The sequence below is a fragment of the Sturnira hondurensis genome, unplaced genomic scaffold, assembly GCF_014824575.4.
Source record: "Sturnira hondurensis isolate 20B ecotype Veracruz unplaced genomic scaffold, ASM1482457v3 Scaffold0002039, whole genome shotgun sequence".
In the NCBI taxonomy this organism is placed as follows: domain Eukaryota; kingdom Metazoa; phylum Chordata; class Mammalia; order Chiroptera; family Phyllostomidae; genus Sturnira; species Sturnira hondurensis.
Genome location: NW_028074670.1, coordinates 473,075 through 487,418, shown reverse-complemented (window position 1 = coordinate 487,418; position 14,344 = coordinate 473,075). Strand labels below are relative to the sequence as shown.

Genomic DNA, 14,344 nt, shown 5'->3' with positions numbered 1-14,344 from the left:
CAGTCCAAGAGCCAGTAAAAATATATGACTGGTTCTGAGAATATCATAAGGCAATGGTTCTTAATCAAGAGTAATTTTTGTTTCCCAGGAGACATCTGACAACGTCTGAAGACATTTTTGAGTATCAGGACTGTGGTTTGGGGTGCTACTGGTATCTACTGGGTAGATGCTAGGGATGTTGCTAAACATGATATAATGCTCAGGACAGCAACCTCCAACCACAAGGAATTATCCAGGCTAGAATGTCGATAGAGATGAGGTTGAAGAACCCGTTGTCTTACCACACTTACTGCAGTTGGTCTTCCAGAGCTGTCATTAGGGCTGGATGGCCGGTCATCACTCTAGTCCATTTCTGTCCTAGTTTTAAACTCTCCCTAGTGCACTGGCAGGTGTGGTTCAGTGGGTTGAGCTCTGGCCTGTGAACCAAAAGGTTGCAGGTTTGATTCCTGGTCAGGGCACATGCCTGAGTTGTGGGCCAGGTCCCAGTTAGTGGCGTGGGAGAGGCAACTAATGGATGTTTCTCTCCCTTCCTTCCCCTCTTTCTAAATAAATAAAAGTTTTAAAAAGAAAGAGATAGAAAAGAAATGAAGAGAGAGAGAGAGAGAGAGAGAGAAAGAAAGAAAGTCTGTACAATTCGAATGGAATTGATTCCAACAATGGAATTGTTCATAATGTTGCTATGAACATTCTTGCACAAATGTGAGGTCTGTCTGGAAAAAGTTCAGCCATTGTAAATATAACAAGAGTGGATTGAGTGGCATTGATGTAACCTGGCAGCCAAGGAGAGTGGACTGGAATGCACATAAGTGAACAATGACAACTTCACTGTACTAGTCATTGGGGATGCTATACACCATTGAGTGAGCGTGTGTACTGTGTAGCCATCACATTCAAAATGACTGAGCAAGTACAGCAACAAATCTGCATCAAATTTTGCATTAAGCTTGAACATTCCTCTGTGGAAACTATTCAGATGATTCAGAAGGACACAGGTATGGGCAACTAGTGATTGCCAGCTTCATCATAACAACACATCATGTGCCACATTCATGCAGGTTTTTGTTTATTTTTTAATTTTATTGATTATGCTATTACAGTTGTCCTATTCCCCCCCTTCATTCCCCTCCACCCTGTGCATCCCCTCCCACCCACATCCCCCCTTTAGTTCATGTCCATGTGTCATACATATAAGTTCTTTGGCTTCTACATTTCCTATACTATTCTTGCCTTCCCCCTTTTTATATTCTACCTACCATCTTTGCTACTTATTCTCTGTACTTTTTCCCCCTCTTTCCTTCTCCCTTTCCCCACTGATAACCCTCCATGTGATCTCCATTTCTGTGATTCTGTTCCTGTTCTAGTTGTTTGTTTAGTTTATTTTTGTTTTTGTTTTAGGTATGGTTGTTAATAACTGTGAGTTTGCTGTCATTTTACTGCTCATTTTTCTTATCTTCTTTTTCTGAGATAAATCCCTTTAACATTTCATATAATAAGGGCTTGGTGTTGATGAACTCCTTTTAACTTGACCTTATCTGAGAAACCCTTTATCTGCCCTTCCATTCTAAATGAAAGCTTTGCTGGATAGAGCAATCTTGGCTGTAGGTCCTTGCCTTTCAGGACTTGGAATATTTCTTTCCAGCCCCTTCTTGCCTGTAAGGTCTCTTTTGAGAAATCTGCTGACAGTCTGATGGGAACTCCTTTGTAGGTGACTGTCCCCTTATCTCTCGCTGCTTCTAGGATTCTCCCCTTCATTTCATTTTAATCTTGGTTAATGTAATTATGATGTGCCTTGGTGTGCTTCTCCTTGGGTCTAACTTCTTTGGGACTCTCCAAGCTTCCTGGACTTCCTGGAAGTCTATTTCCTTTGCCAGAATGGGGAAGTTCTCTTTTATTATTTGTTCAAATAACTTTTCCACTTGTTGCTCTCCCTCTTCTCCTTCTGGTACCCGTATATTTCGAATGTTGGAAAATTTAAAGATGTCCTAGAGGTTCCTAAGCCTCTCCTCACTTTTTTGAATTCTTGTTTCTTCATTCTTTTCTGGTTGGATGTTTCTTTCTTCCTTCTTGATCCACACCATTGATTTGAGTCCCAGTTTCCTTCCCATCACTATTGGTTCCCTGTACATTTTCCTTTATTTCACTTAGCATAGCCTTCATTTTTTCATCTAATTTGTGACCAAATTTAACTCATTCTGTGAGCATCCTGCTTACCAGTGTTTTGAACTGCACATCTGATAGGTTGGCTATCTCTTCATCGCTTAGTTGTATTTCTTCTGGAGCTTTGAACTGTTCTTTTGTTTGGACCATTAAAAAAAACTTTTTTTTGCCTTGACGGGTCTGTTATGTAGTGAGGGGCAGAGCCTTAGGTGTTCGCCAGGGCAGGGCAACCCATGTAGCTGTGTTGTGATGCTGTATGTGGGGCAGGGGTCCGAGAGGGAATGTGGCATTTGCTCTGCTCTCTGCCACATCTTAGTCACTTCCCCCACTTCCCACAATCAAATTGGGCCCTTCTGATGCTGGTTCCCAGGTGGGTGGGTTTGTGTACATTCTAGAACCCTTTGCCTCTCTCCAACGAACTCTCCTGGGAGGCTGGAGTTTCTCCTGCTGCATCAACCCCCACAGGTGTTTTCAATTGGTGGTTTGAGGCCTTATTGCCCAGAGCTGGAGCCCTGGGTTGCGCAGTCCCTTCTGCTCCCCAGTTATTTCTCCCAGCTTATCTGTGTGCCAATGTGGGACCACCCAGTCTGCAATCCACCACCTCACTGGGTTTGCCAGCCACTACCTCACCTTGCCACAAGTCACAAGTTGCTCTGCCAGGCTGCCTGTCTCCACCCCTCCTTCCGGTCTGGATGAATGTGTTGTCTTTAACTCTTTGGTTGTCGGACTTCCATACAGTTCGGTTTTCTGTCATTTCTGGTTGTTTTTTGTTTTTAAATTGTTGTTGTCCTTCTTTTGGTTGTGAGAGGAGGCACAGTATGTCTACCTATGCCTCCATCTTGGCTGGAAGTCCACATTTGTGCAGTTTTCTTGCGAAACATCGAATCATCCAGGGGATTCATATTTGGCACCCTACGACTTCTGGCTTTTCCCCAAACTAAAATCCCTTTGAAAGGGAAGAGGGTTCATCCCAACTGCAGACACTTGATGAGATTCAGGAAAATACGATGGGGCAGCTGATGGTGATTGGGAGAACTGTGTGAGGTCCCAAGGTAGGTACCTACTTTGAAGGAGACTGTGGTGTCATTGTCCTGTGTACAATGTTTCTTGCATCTTATGTCTTTTTTCAATAAATGTCTCTATTTTTCACATTATATGGCTGGATCTCTTTTGGACAGAGCTTGTCTGTTTTCAACTCTCCTGGATGGAATATACCCAGGAATGGAATTGCTGGGTTATAGCAACTCCTTGTTCAACTTTCTGAGAAACTGCCAAACTATTTTCCAAAGTAGTTGCATTTCATATTTCTAATAGAAATGTATATAATACATTGTGTAGATTCTTTAAAAAATTTTTTTTAATTGATGAGATGGGGAGAGAAACATTGATTTGCTATTCCACTTACTTATGCATTCATTGGTTGCTTTCTGTATGTTGCCCAACCAGGGATCAAACCTGCAGCCCTGGTGTATCGGGATGACACTCTGACTGAGCAGCCTGGCCAGGACCTATAGATTCTTGCATAGAAGTGCCATGCACCCACTTTCCTGCTTCTCAAAAAAAGTGAAAAGTTTAACTTTTAACAAGTTGGTGATTTTGCTGAAATGAAGGCAAAAAATAATTTAATGAAATCATTAATAATTCTGCTACTTTGATTACTCATCCAACCATCACCAATCACCCAGACATGAGCAATAAATATTAAATGTGGTCACTTTTGATGCGTTGACAACATTTATTATATAAGAGCCATAGCTTTACATGTTTTTAATTTTTTAATATTTATCATGGCAGAAGAACAGGACATATTTCATTGAACATCTTCTTAGCTTGACTTATTACTTTTTAAAAGATTGTATTTATTTATTTTCAGAGAGAGGGGAAGGGAGGAAGAAAGAAAGGGACCTGGCCTGCAACTCAGGCATGTGCCCTTAATGGGAATTGAACCCGTGACCTTTCAGTTCGCAGGCCAGTGCTCAATCCACTGAGCCACACCATCCAGGGCTTGACTTATTAATTTTAAATATTGGACATGGTTTAAGGGCCTCCACTGCATTCTAGCCCTGGCTTCAAATGTTGGGGGCAAGCTAGGAGCTACCTGTTTCTGCTTTGTGATCTAGGCGATCAGATCAGCCCCTTTTTCTTTTCCTTATCAAGTCTGCTAGGTAACCAAGATTAAAATGAAAGACAGAGAACAGCTCCTTCTAATGAAGTCCATGAGACAAAGGCACTATTTGATCAGGTCAAGATGGACTTCCAGCCTCTCTTCAGGGATGGGGACCTTGCCAAGACAATAAGCTTAATGTGGTTTAGAAACAATGGGAAGACCTATTCCAGGAATCTGACCCCTTTGTGTAAAAACGTGGGTGGAAGGAAAGCTCTGCACAGCTGAACAAGCCTTTTTCAAGGTCATTTTCCTCCATGAACACAGGTTACAAGATAGCCTCTCTACGAACTGAAAGGCTGTTCCAGTCCACACAGCTGTTCCATTCACACCAATGTGTGCTTGTGACTTCAGGAATGCTACAATGCTGAGTACTGTCCCAGAAGTGTGCTAGGTATCAGTGTGGCAGAGGCGGTGCTGAGTGCCTACCGCCTGCCATCTGGAGCTCACTGTAGGCTGCACTTCCCAGCATGCCTTGCAACGAGGAAGGCCTAAGTTCTGGCTGATGGCAGTGGTGATGGACACCAGCACTTCTAGAACTGGGACCTAGTCTTCCACAGTCCTTGAGCTCTCTCCTTTCACGTGCTTGATATGAGCACAAGGTCAGCTAGAGGACTGAGCCCTAGAACGTCACTGGGTTGAGTAGATAAATGAACTTCTGCCATATCCCAGTGCTGCCTCTTACCCAGGATTTGATCTCATACCCATGACATGGCAATAAGTCTCTGCTCAAATATCATTTACCACATACAGAAAAGGGTCCCTCTGGCTACTGTACAGAGAGCGCCTCTGTACTCAGGGTGGGAGGGAAACAAGCTGGGAGGAGGTTGCCCAAAAAATTTGTTTAGTTTTTGCCATACAATGATTCTAGTAGTGCTTAGTTGCCTTTAACTTCATTTGAAACAAGTTCATTAGATTGTATTGTGACAGCTGTTATATCAGCGTGCATTTAAAAGAAACTTATCAAAATTGGTGAATTTTTGTGTAGCCATTTTAAATGTTGAAGATGGAACAAGATATGCAACTTATTTCACATATTGTGTTTCACTATTTCACGAAAGGTAAAAATGCAACTGAAGAGCAAAAAAAGATTTGTGCAGTGTATGAAGAAGGTGCTCTGACTGATCGAACGTGTCACAAGTGGTTTGTAAGTTTCTTGGTACTCTTGGCATTTTGGCCAAATAATTCTTTGCTGTGAGGGTCTTATGCACTGGAAGATGTTTAGCAGCACCCCTGGCCTCTACCCACTAGAAGCCAATAGCAAGAGATAGCCGACACACTCAAAATATCCAAATCAATAAAGTTATTGATAAAAATGAAAAAAAATGTTTATTTTACAGAAAAAAATCAGACTTTTGGACCCACCCAATAAATTCTAAAATAAGTGCCTTTGTCTGGGTCTCCCCCACAAGAGACTCCGATTTAATTGGTCTGGGGCGTGGCACAGGGCTCTTGAAAAGCAGCGCACCTTATGGTAGACGCCAGGTTACTTTGAGCAGTTTCCTTACATTATCTGGCTTCTGTCTGCGCACATTCTGCCTGACAGTTTTGGCAACATAAGGTGTTCTCCCCCTGCAAGTCTAAGCTCTGCCTGGGATATTTTTCATCACCAGAGTGATTACCTTTGTTGACAAAGTCAGTTCCACCATCGAAGGTGAAGTGCAGATTCTTGGAGACAGACCCTCACTCCCTGACCACATAGTCCACTCTGCATCTGCACACGACCCCCAGTGCAGCCACCTGTCCCCATTCCCCACCCACTTCTCCCCACTTGCCCAGTTCTAGGTGGCCTCCTTAGATGAATGTGACCACTTTGAGAACTGAGCTAAGCATTTTGAAGGCATTCTTGTCATGGCAACACTTCCACCAATGGTGGCTATGGCGGACAGTGATGGGTGGTGGCGGGGATGGCAGCAAGGGTGGTCCAGATGATGGGTGGCAGCTACTGCTGAGGCAACCACAAACAAGCTGAGGCAATGGCAGCTGTGGCAACAGGTAGTAGCCACTGAAGTGACTGACCACAATGTGGCCACCACTGACATGACCCAGGAAGTGACAGAGAATTAAACTCCGGGCTCCAGGCCTGGCTGGTGTAGCTCAGTTGGTTGGAATGTCATCCTGTAAACCCAAAAGTCCTGGGTTCAATTTCTACTCAGGGCACATGCCTACGGTGCAGGTTCAGGCTCCAGTCAGGGCACTTACAAAGCAACTGATCAACATTTCTCTAAATGATGTCTCTCACTCCCTTCCCCTCTCTCTAAAATTAATAAGCATGTCCTTGAGTGAGGATAAAAAGGAAAAAACAACTCCAGTACCTTCAACAACTTTGGGTGACTGGTAGGGGTTAGTCTATAAACAGCCTCATCCCTTGAGTGGGAAGAATGTGCTCTAAACTATGCCCAGACAATAATGCTGTTACCCACAGGGGTAACTGCTTGACAACATGCCCCTGAGTGCTGCTTCTCTTGCCCTGTGTGCCCACTGACCTCTAATGCAGACTGGGAGTGTCTCTCAAAACCGTGGCCCGAGTCTGCTTCTGAGAGAACCCGGGTGAAGACAGTAATCCTGGGTTCCCGGTGTACTGTTTTCACCTGGGAACCAAGGATTACGACTCAAACACAGGTTGCACATTCACAAAACTGACGTGTACCCAGCCATAAAGTTAGCACCATGTTTAAAAAAAACTGAAATCACAAAACACGTTCCCATCCCAAATGCAAAAGCAAGATGACTAGAAAAATTCCCATGTTTAGAAATTAAGAAATACAATTTTAAACTAAATCTGAGATAAGTGGAAAAAAGCAAAACAGAAAGCCACCCTCTGTGGGAAAAATAAGTGCAGGGTTTAGAAAAGAAAAAGACTGAAAACCAGTGAACTAAATATTCATGTAAAAAACTTTGGAAAATTAAATCCAAAATAAAGCTAATAAAAAAAAGAGAATAAAGTTAAAAACAAATATACAAAGGAAACATTAACAAAGCCCCAAACAGGTTCTGTGAAAAGGTTAATAAAATTGATAAAGCCCTGTCAAGAAAGCTGAAGAAGAAAAGAGGGTGCAGATAACCAACATCAGAAAGTAAAAAGGGGCGCTGTCCCGACAAGCCCAGGTGGCGGATTCAGTCTCTGGTCATGGCACATACAAGAAGCGGCCAAGCCCTGGCTGGGCGGCTCAGCTGGTTAGAGCACCACCCTGATGCATTAGTGTGGGTCTGACCCCTGGTCAGGGCACATACAAGAATCAACTCCAATAAATGTATATATAAATGGAACAACAAATTGATGTTCCTCTCTTCCTCGCTCTCTGAAACAAATCAGTATTTCCCCCTCTCTAAAATCATTAAACAAAACTGAAAAGGAAAAGGGGGCTTTCACTAGATTCTATAAACCTTAAAAAAATAATTATGATACTCAAGAAATTTATGGCAATCTGAAAATTCGTATCATTTAAAAAACTCTTAGAAATAGCTTACCAACACAGAGGAACAGGAACTACTTTTACAGTAGTTTCAACATGGACGTAAATCCTTTGCAGCTAAATGCCACCAGGAGGTGCCATCCCCTCCACCCAACCCCCTCATCTCCGGTGGCTCAGGGCTCGCTTTGACAAACAGCTGTGGCAGTTTTAAGGCTTCCATTTTGTGCCCCCAAGGTCACTGCAGAGGGAGTGGATCTAGCCTAGTAGAGGGGATTCTGAAACGCTGTCTCAATCTCGTTTGTCACCACACTTCTGAGTTACACGGAGCAGAGCGTGCTCAGGAAAACTGAGGTTGGCTGAAACAGGCACAGACTGGAGGGCTCGGTCCACAGCCTGAGGAAGCTGGAGCTGGGCACAGAAGCCTCCAGGTCCCTGCAGCCCTTCAGGGAACACCAGTGGGACTCCTACCTGAGCTCCTACACCAACTGCCAGTTGTCTTTGTCTTGAAGATCAAACCCCCAGGGCAGACTCTAGCTCATTTCTTCCAAGCCAGGGCACAACCTCAGTTTCCAAATGGCCAGTCTGGTGAGCACTGGCCAATCACTTCCAGTTTCTGGAGCTCTGCACTCTGGGATCCCTGTCCTACAGACCTACCCTCTAGGACCTGTGTCTAGGACCTGTGGAAGCCCGTGATGACCAGCTGTGCCCAGGGAACCTGACCCTGTGGAGACAGGAAGTCCCTGCAGCAGCCACTGTGTAGGTCCACCTGGCACTGCCTTCTGTGTGTTGAGTGCTGCTCACCAACTCCCTCTGCTCAGGGCTCTTCTGATGGCAGTGGCCACCCGACCACACAGCGCAGGCAGAAGTGCTCAATGGTTGGCGCCCATAAAAACAGCCCTCAATGCGGATGCAGAGCTGCCCCTTGGACAGTAACTGAGGGATGTACTATGCAATCTTCCAGAGGTCCCCAGTGGAACTTAGCCCCAGCTGCCCAATCTATCGCTCCCCTGGCTCTCGACTCAGGAAGAAAAGAAATGTATGTCATTTATGCCCTCTAAGCCCACAGTAAAGACTTGGCAAGTGCTGGCATGGCAGGGAGGAAAAGACCTGTTCCCATGTCCATGCAGCAGGAGACAAGAATGGCTGTGGCAGTTAGCAAGGGAAAGGGGTGACCTTGGCCCTAGAGACAGGCCCTTCCTTGTCACACGTGGTGACGCTGAAGAACAGAGGACTGGTGTTTCTGCCCAGGCAGCTCTCCAGGGCCCACAGTGTTGAAGGCAGGAATCCAAGCCTGGTGTACACAGTCTTTATTGTGAGTCCTAATGTCCACAGACTAGATCCACGTTCAAGGATCTCAGAACAGTGATTGGTCACTCTTCAGGGCTGGGGGCATTAAGTGGCCAGTCACCCCTGTCCAGTTTTCATATGGTCCAGAGTCCTCAGGAGGCAGGAAGTGGCTGTGCCTGTGGGAGAAAACCACATCATCACGTGCCAGTCTCTCTTCCTGCCCAGCCCGGGGGCCACCACGGGGAGGCTGTGTAGACTCGGCAGAGGCTGCCCTTGCAGAGCCCGTGAACACGGGTCACAGTGAACTGTCGCTGGGAGCAGGGAGGGCAGCCTTGCTGTAGGTACTAAACACCTGCTGTGCACCTGGCACTGCTACAGGTACTGGCATGGGATGCAACAGGCATGATTCCTTGACTCTAGCGGGAGACTGACAACAAATGAACAAAAACATTTCAACTGATAATATCTACAATGAAAACAAAGGGTAGAGAGGTGAGTGTGGGGGGATAGCAGTGGCACTTTAAATTGGTGGCTTCATGAACATGAGGTGTTCAAACAGCATGTTTTACAAGATGGGGACATGTTGGTTGCTTGTCCCAGGAAGGAAGAAACAACTGGTCCTAAGATGGGAAGGTGAAGTCTTTACTATTCAGATGCTCAAACAACTTCAAAGAAACCACCAACATATGACTAAGAAACTAGCCTGAACTGTATGTGATTGTTACTGAATGATACCTGAGAAGAATTAAAAGTCCTTCCTGCTAGTAGCTACTGGGGCCTGAACCTTTCACTAATCCCTGTCTCATAAAAACACACAAGGCTGCAGGTCCTGGGGACCTGCCTTTAGCAAGGACTCCTCTGAAACAGGTGATGGGAGGAGGGCCATGGTTACAAAGCAATGCCATGTAAGCCCTATGAGGGAGCTCAAGGACTGTGGGACCACCGCAGGGATGAGCCTCTGGGGGAGGTTTTCTGAGAGGTGACATCTAAGCTAGAGTAGGAATCAGCCAGCAGGACTAGGGGGCATCCAAGCAGAAGAAAACAGCTGGATAAAAGTCTGGCTCCAGTAAGTGCCCATTTCCTGGGGCTGGAACACAGGCCTTAAGATGGGGGATGAGGGCCCAGAGGCAGCACCGAGTTGAGACCTGCCTGTGGGAAGGTTTTTAAGTACAGCAAAACAGTCCAACTTCCTCGGAACACTCGGGGGCCATCACAGCGAATGAATGGTTTGGAAGGAGTAAGAGGAGCATGGAGACCCAAGAGAACGCCTCTCTCCTGGGAGCAAGAAGGGAAGACAAGGCTGCAGGGACAGAGGTGGGCAGAGAAGAGACTGTCAGTGGGGCTAGTGAAGGGGTCACCTTTGCCTTTGGAGCTCAGAGTCCTGTAACAACTAAACCACAGTATCTCAACTTTTTTTCAATATTGCCCGCCCCCCAAGAAGTACTTTTGGACATTTATTTTAAACTGTGCCCATCCATGAAATTCTAATACTATAAATATACTATATCTGTTTATATACCATATACATTATAAGGAGACCTTTTAACCCATCCTAATGCCCTGCCAGGGTCAAACTGCAACCCAGGTATATGCCCTGACAGCAACCGAACCCAGCCTTTCGGTATATGGGACCATGCCCCAACCAACTGAGCCACCCAACCAAGGCTAGTTGTTAGTTCTTAAGTGCTCTCCTGCTCCCTAAGGATTCAGGAAGGCCAGGGGGACAGCAGGATAGATATCCTGGGAAGCATATCAGGGGCAGTGAATGGGGCAAGAAGTGACAGTGTTGTGGATTCTGGATGCACAGTAAGGTCGGTGTTGGGAGGGTAGGGCTGAGGGTGACACCAGGTCTTTACCTGCACAGTTGCGGATGGGCTCGGAGGCTGCACCTGCTCAGCGCACTGCAAGAAGCTGCGCATGTGCTCCGCACAGTTGCCCACAGCTGCCTCATTCTGCCGTAGACACTGCTCGAAGGCCTCAAAGGGCTCCGCGCAGGCCTGGCGGATCTGACGGATGACTGGGCTGTAGGGAGGGTACCTCAGGAGTCTAGGTTTCCGCTGTACTGCCTGCCTCACCCCACTGTCCACCCTTCCCTCCCCCACTTGCGCAGCCTGCCCCAGATCTGCCCACCTCCAACACCCCTGAAATGTCCCTGGCACTGTCGGCCCCCATGCTCCCACTGCCCACCCAAAAACCCCTCCCCCACACAATCCCCAAACTGCTAACCTCGAGATAGCCACCTCTCCACAGTTCGAGCTGCTTACCCCGGCACTGCCCCACTCCCCGCACTGCCCCACACTCACTGGTTGGAGGTGCATCGAGAGATGTTCATCTTGAGGTGGTGACAGTCCCGCTGCCAGGACTCAGGCTTGGCGGCCACACATTGGCCATATTGGTCCAGTTGCCGGCCGCAGTAGCGGGCAGTGACCTCCAAGGCCGCCTGCCTGTGGGACATGCGGGTAAGAAGGTTCTGACCTGGGTCTGGGTAGGGGTGGAGGGGACTCTGGGATGAGTCCCCTGGTCTGGTGGGTCCTGGAACAGGGCCCGCGGGTGCCGGTCTGTGAAGCGGGCCGGGGGCCGGGGGGGTGGGGGGGTGGGTAAGTGATGGGGGCCCTTAAATAGGTCTGGTTACTCTAAGGCAGGCTTGGGGTCCTAACAGAGGGTTCTGTAGCCCAGTCATTTCCTCGCGGAGCTTTACAAGTAGGACCTGGGAGGGCCTGGGAGCCACAGGTGGGTGTCGGGGTCTGGAGTCCAGGTGAAACTCTTAGAGCGGGGGCTCTGGAGGCCCTGATGAGACACAGGGTCCTCAGGGCACTATCTAGAAGCGCTGGATGAGGCTGGAGCCCGGGTTTGTTGGAGGATCCTATATACAGGTGAGCTCTTGGGACAGGTCTGGAGGGAACCACAGGGCCAGCGTCTGGAACGAATCTGTGGGCCTGTTGCGGAGCTCTGGGGTCCTTGGCAGATGAGAAAGGCTCAAGCAAAAAAGGTAGCATGACCCGGGGGGCGGGTGGAACGTGTCGCTCCAAGGCCGGGCTTGGGGTCCTGCGGGCGGCGTGGGTGTGAGAGTGGACTTCTAAGTCTTGGGTTCCGACGAGGGGGCGGGGCCTGGACACGTGGCTATGGGGTAACGGAGCTGAGTCTGGAGGTCGGAGCTCCGAATAAGAGGCCAACCCTCCTCCCAGGTCCCGGTCACCGAAAAGATGTGCGCAGCAAGCGCAAGACAAGCACTCCCGCTACTCACATATCGAAACGGGTGCGGGGGAAGCAGTCGGGAAGGAGCGCCCAGCCTTTTCCGGTGTCAGGTTGTCATAGCGAGCCCTCTGGCCTCTTTTTCCGGTAGGACAGCAGCCCAGCTGCCCTACTGCTTTCAGCGCCAACCCATCATGGCGGCTCTCTTACTCTACTTCCGCCCGGACCTGCAATGGCAGCTCCCTACTAATCACTTCCGGTCCCAGCCGCGTTGGTAGTGCTCCTGGCCCATTGGCCACAGCCATTTCGTTTCCGGCTTTGCCCCAGTGGCCCCCGGACTCCACCGGAAGTAAATGCTGGGTGGCACTGCATTTCTCCTGAGCCAAGGCAAGCCGCTGCTCGGCCTTGCGACTACCTGTGGGGATGGACCACAGCCACACACGGTCCCAGACGCCCCGCTGGAGCCTAGCTGTCCATCCCTCAACAACTTGCCTTCTGGCTTGGCGTGAGAGCGGCAAGCACACATCGATGATTCTCTTTTCTCCCTTCCCTTCGAAAAACAAATTCTTAACAACAAAACCACACACAATGAGACGTCACTATAACACCTATCAGAACATCTAAAGTAAAGCACAGGAGAACCATCAAGTGCTGGTCAGGATGTAGAAGAAATGATCATTCATTGCTGGTGGGAATGTAAAATGGTTCCGCCACTTTGGAAAACAGTTTGGCAGTTTTTTTCCAAAACAACACACCACTATCACATGACCTGGCAATTTCATTCTTAGACATTTGTCCCAGAGAAACAAAAATGTACATTCACACAAAAACTGCATGAGTGTTCAGAGTAGCTTTATTTATAATCACCAAAAACTGGAAACAACCAAAATGTGTTCTTACAGGTAACTGGTGAAACATCCCCAAGGACTACACAGCAGCAAAAAGGAACGAATATGTGCTACACAACGGGCTTCAATACATCTCAAGGCAATTACGTGTCATGGAAGGCCAATCTCAAAAGGGCACAACTATGGTTCTATTTATATATTCTTGAAATAAAACTAGACATGAGAGACAGATTCTTCGTTGCCAGGGATTAAAGATGGATTTGCAGTGGGGACAGCTGTAAGGGCAGAGCACACAGCAGAGTCTGTGGAAACAGAGCACCTCTGTCTTGACCCTGGTGGTCACATCCAACTGCACTAAAGTGAGCAGAACTATACACACATGCACAAATGAGTGTGTGTGAAACTGGTGAAAAGGGCCAAGCTCTGTAAATTGTCTCAATGTCAATCTCACAGTTGTGACTCTATAATTTAAAATAAAAGCTAGAGTGCAGGCCTGTGAAGCAGAGGATCGCAGTTTGATTCCCAGTCAGGGCACAGCCTGGGTTGCAGGCCAGTTCCCAGCAGGAGATGCATGAGAGACAACCACACATTGATATTTCTCTCCCTCTCTCCTTCCCTTCCCCTCTAAAGATAACTCTTAAAAATCAATCAATCAATCAATCAATTAATTAAAAGCTAGGAAAAAAATTCATGTTTTTACCATTTTGGTGTTGCTAAAAAAATCTGAAGAAAATTAAACAATAGATTTCAGCTGAGGGATTGTGAGGCAGGCAGACTGGAATGGGGTGGGAAAATCTAGTTGGGATTCCAGTAACAGAGGGAGGTGTCAGCTAAAACATCAAGGTCTTTTTCCTAATTTTTTTCAAATTCCAGGATAGAAGCAAAACCAGGATATACCTTGAATGGATATTTCTCAGTCTAGTCCTATCTGCCCCATAATTAGCGACAGACACCTAAAGCCAGACTCAGAAAATCATCATCTTAGGAAAGTTTTTTAACTTATATAACATCTTATACTTGGCCCAAGTGTACACAAAGCTATCTACTGCCAACACTGTTTGTAATAGCCACGAATGGAACAGCCCAAATAAATATCCACCAACAGAGTACGGAACAATGAAATACAAAGTGAGGCAGAGAAGGAAAAAACTGCCACTGGGTTTTAGAGATATCCTATGAAAAAATAATGTGAAATATCTCAACATTTTTAATATTTACATTCTGGCTACACTACATTTAATAAAATACAGTATTAATGTTATTTGTTATGGAAACAACCT

General features: G+C 47.0%; 1 protein-coding gene across 1 annotated transcript; it reads right to left on the bottom strand.

Annotated features, from left to right (window-relative positions):
* Positions 1-9,027: 9,027 nt before the first annotated feature.
* CHCHD5 (coiled-coil-helix-coiled-coil-helix domain containing 5) lies at positions 9,028-12,442 on the bottom strand. The gene is made up of 4 exons (XM_037038692.1): positions 12,269-12,442; positions 11,328-11,468; positions 10,881-11,046; positions 9,028-9,200 (listed from the first exon to the last, which is right to left on the bottom strand). Coding segments are annotated over exons 1-4 (333 nt in total). The 5' UTR covers positions 12,271-12,442; the 3' UTR covers positions 9,028-9,176.
* Between the last annotated feature and the right edge of the window lie 1,902 nt (positions 12,443-14,344).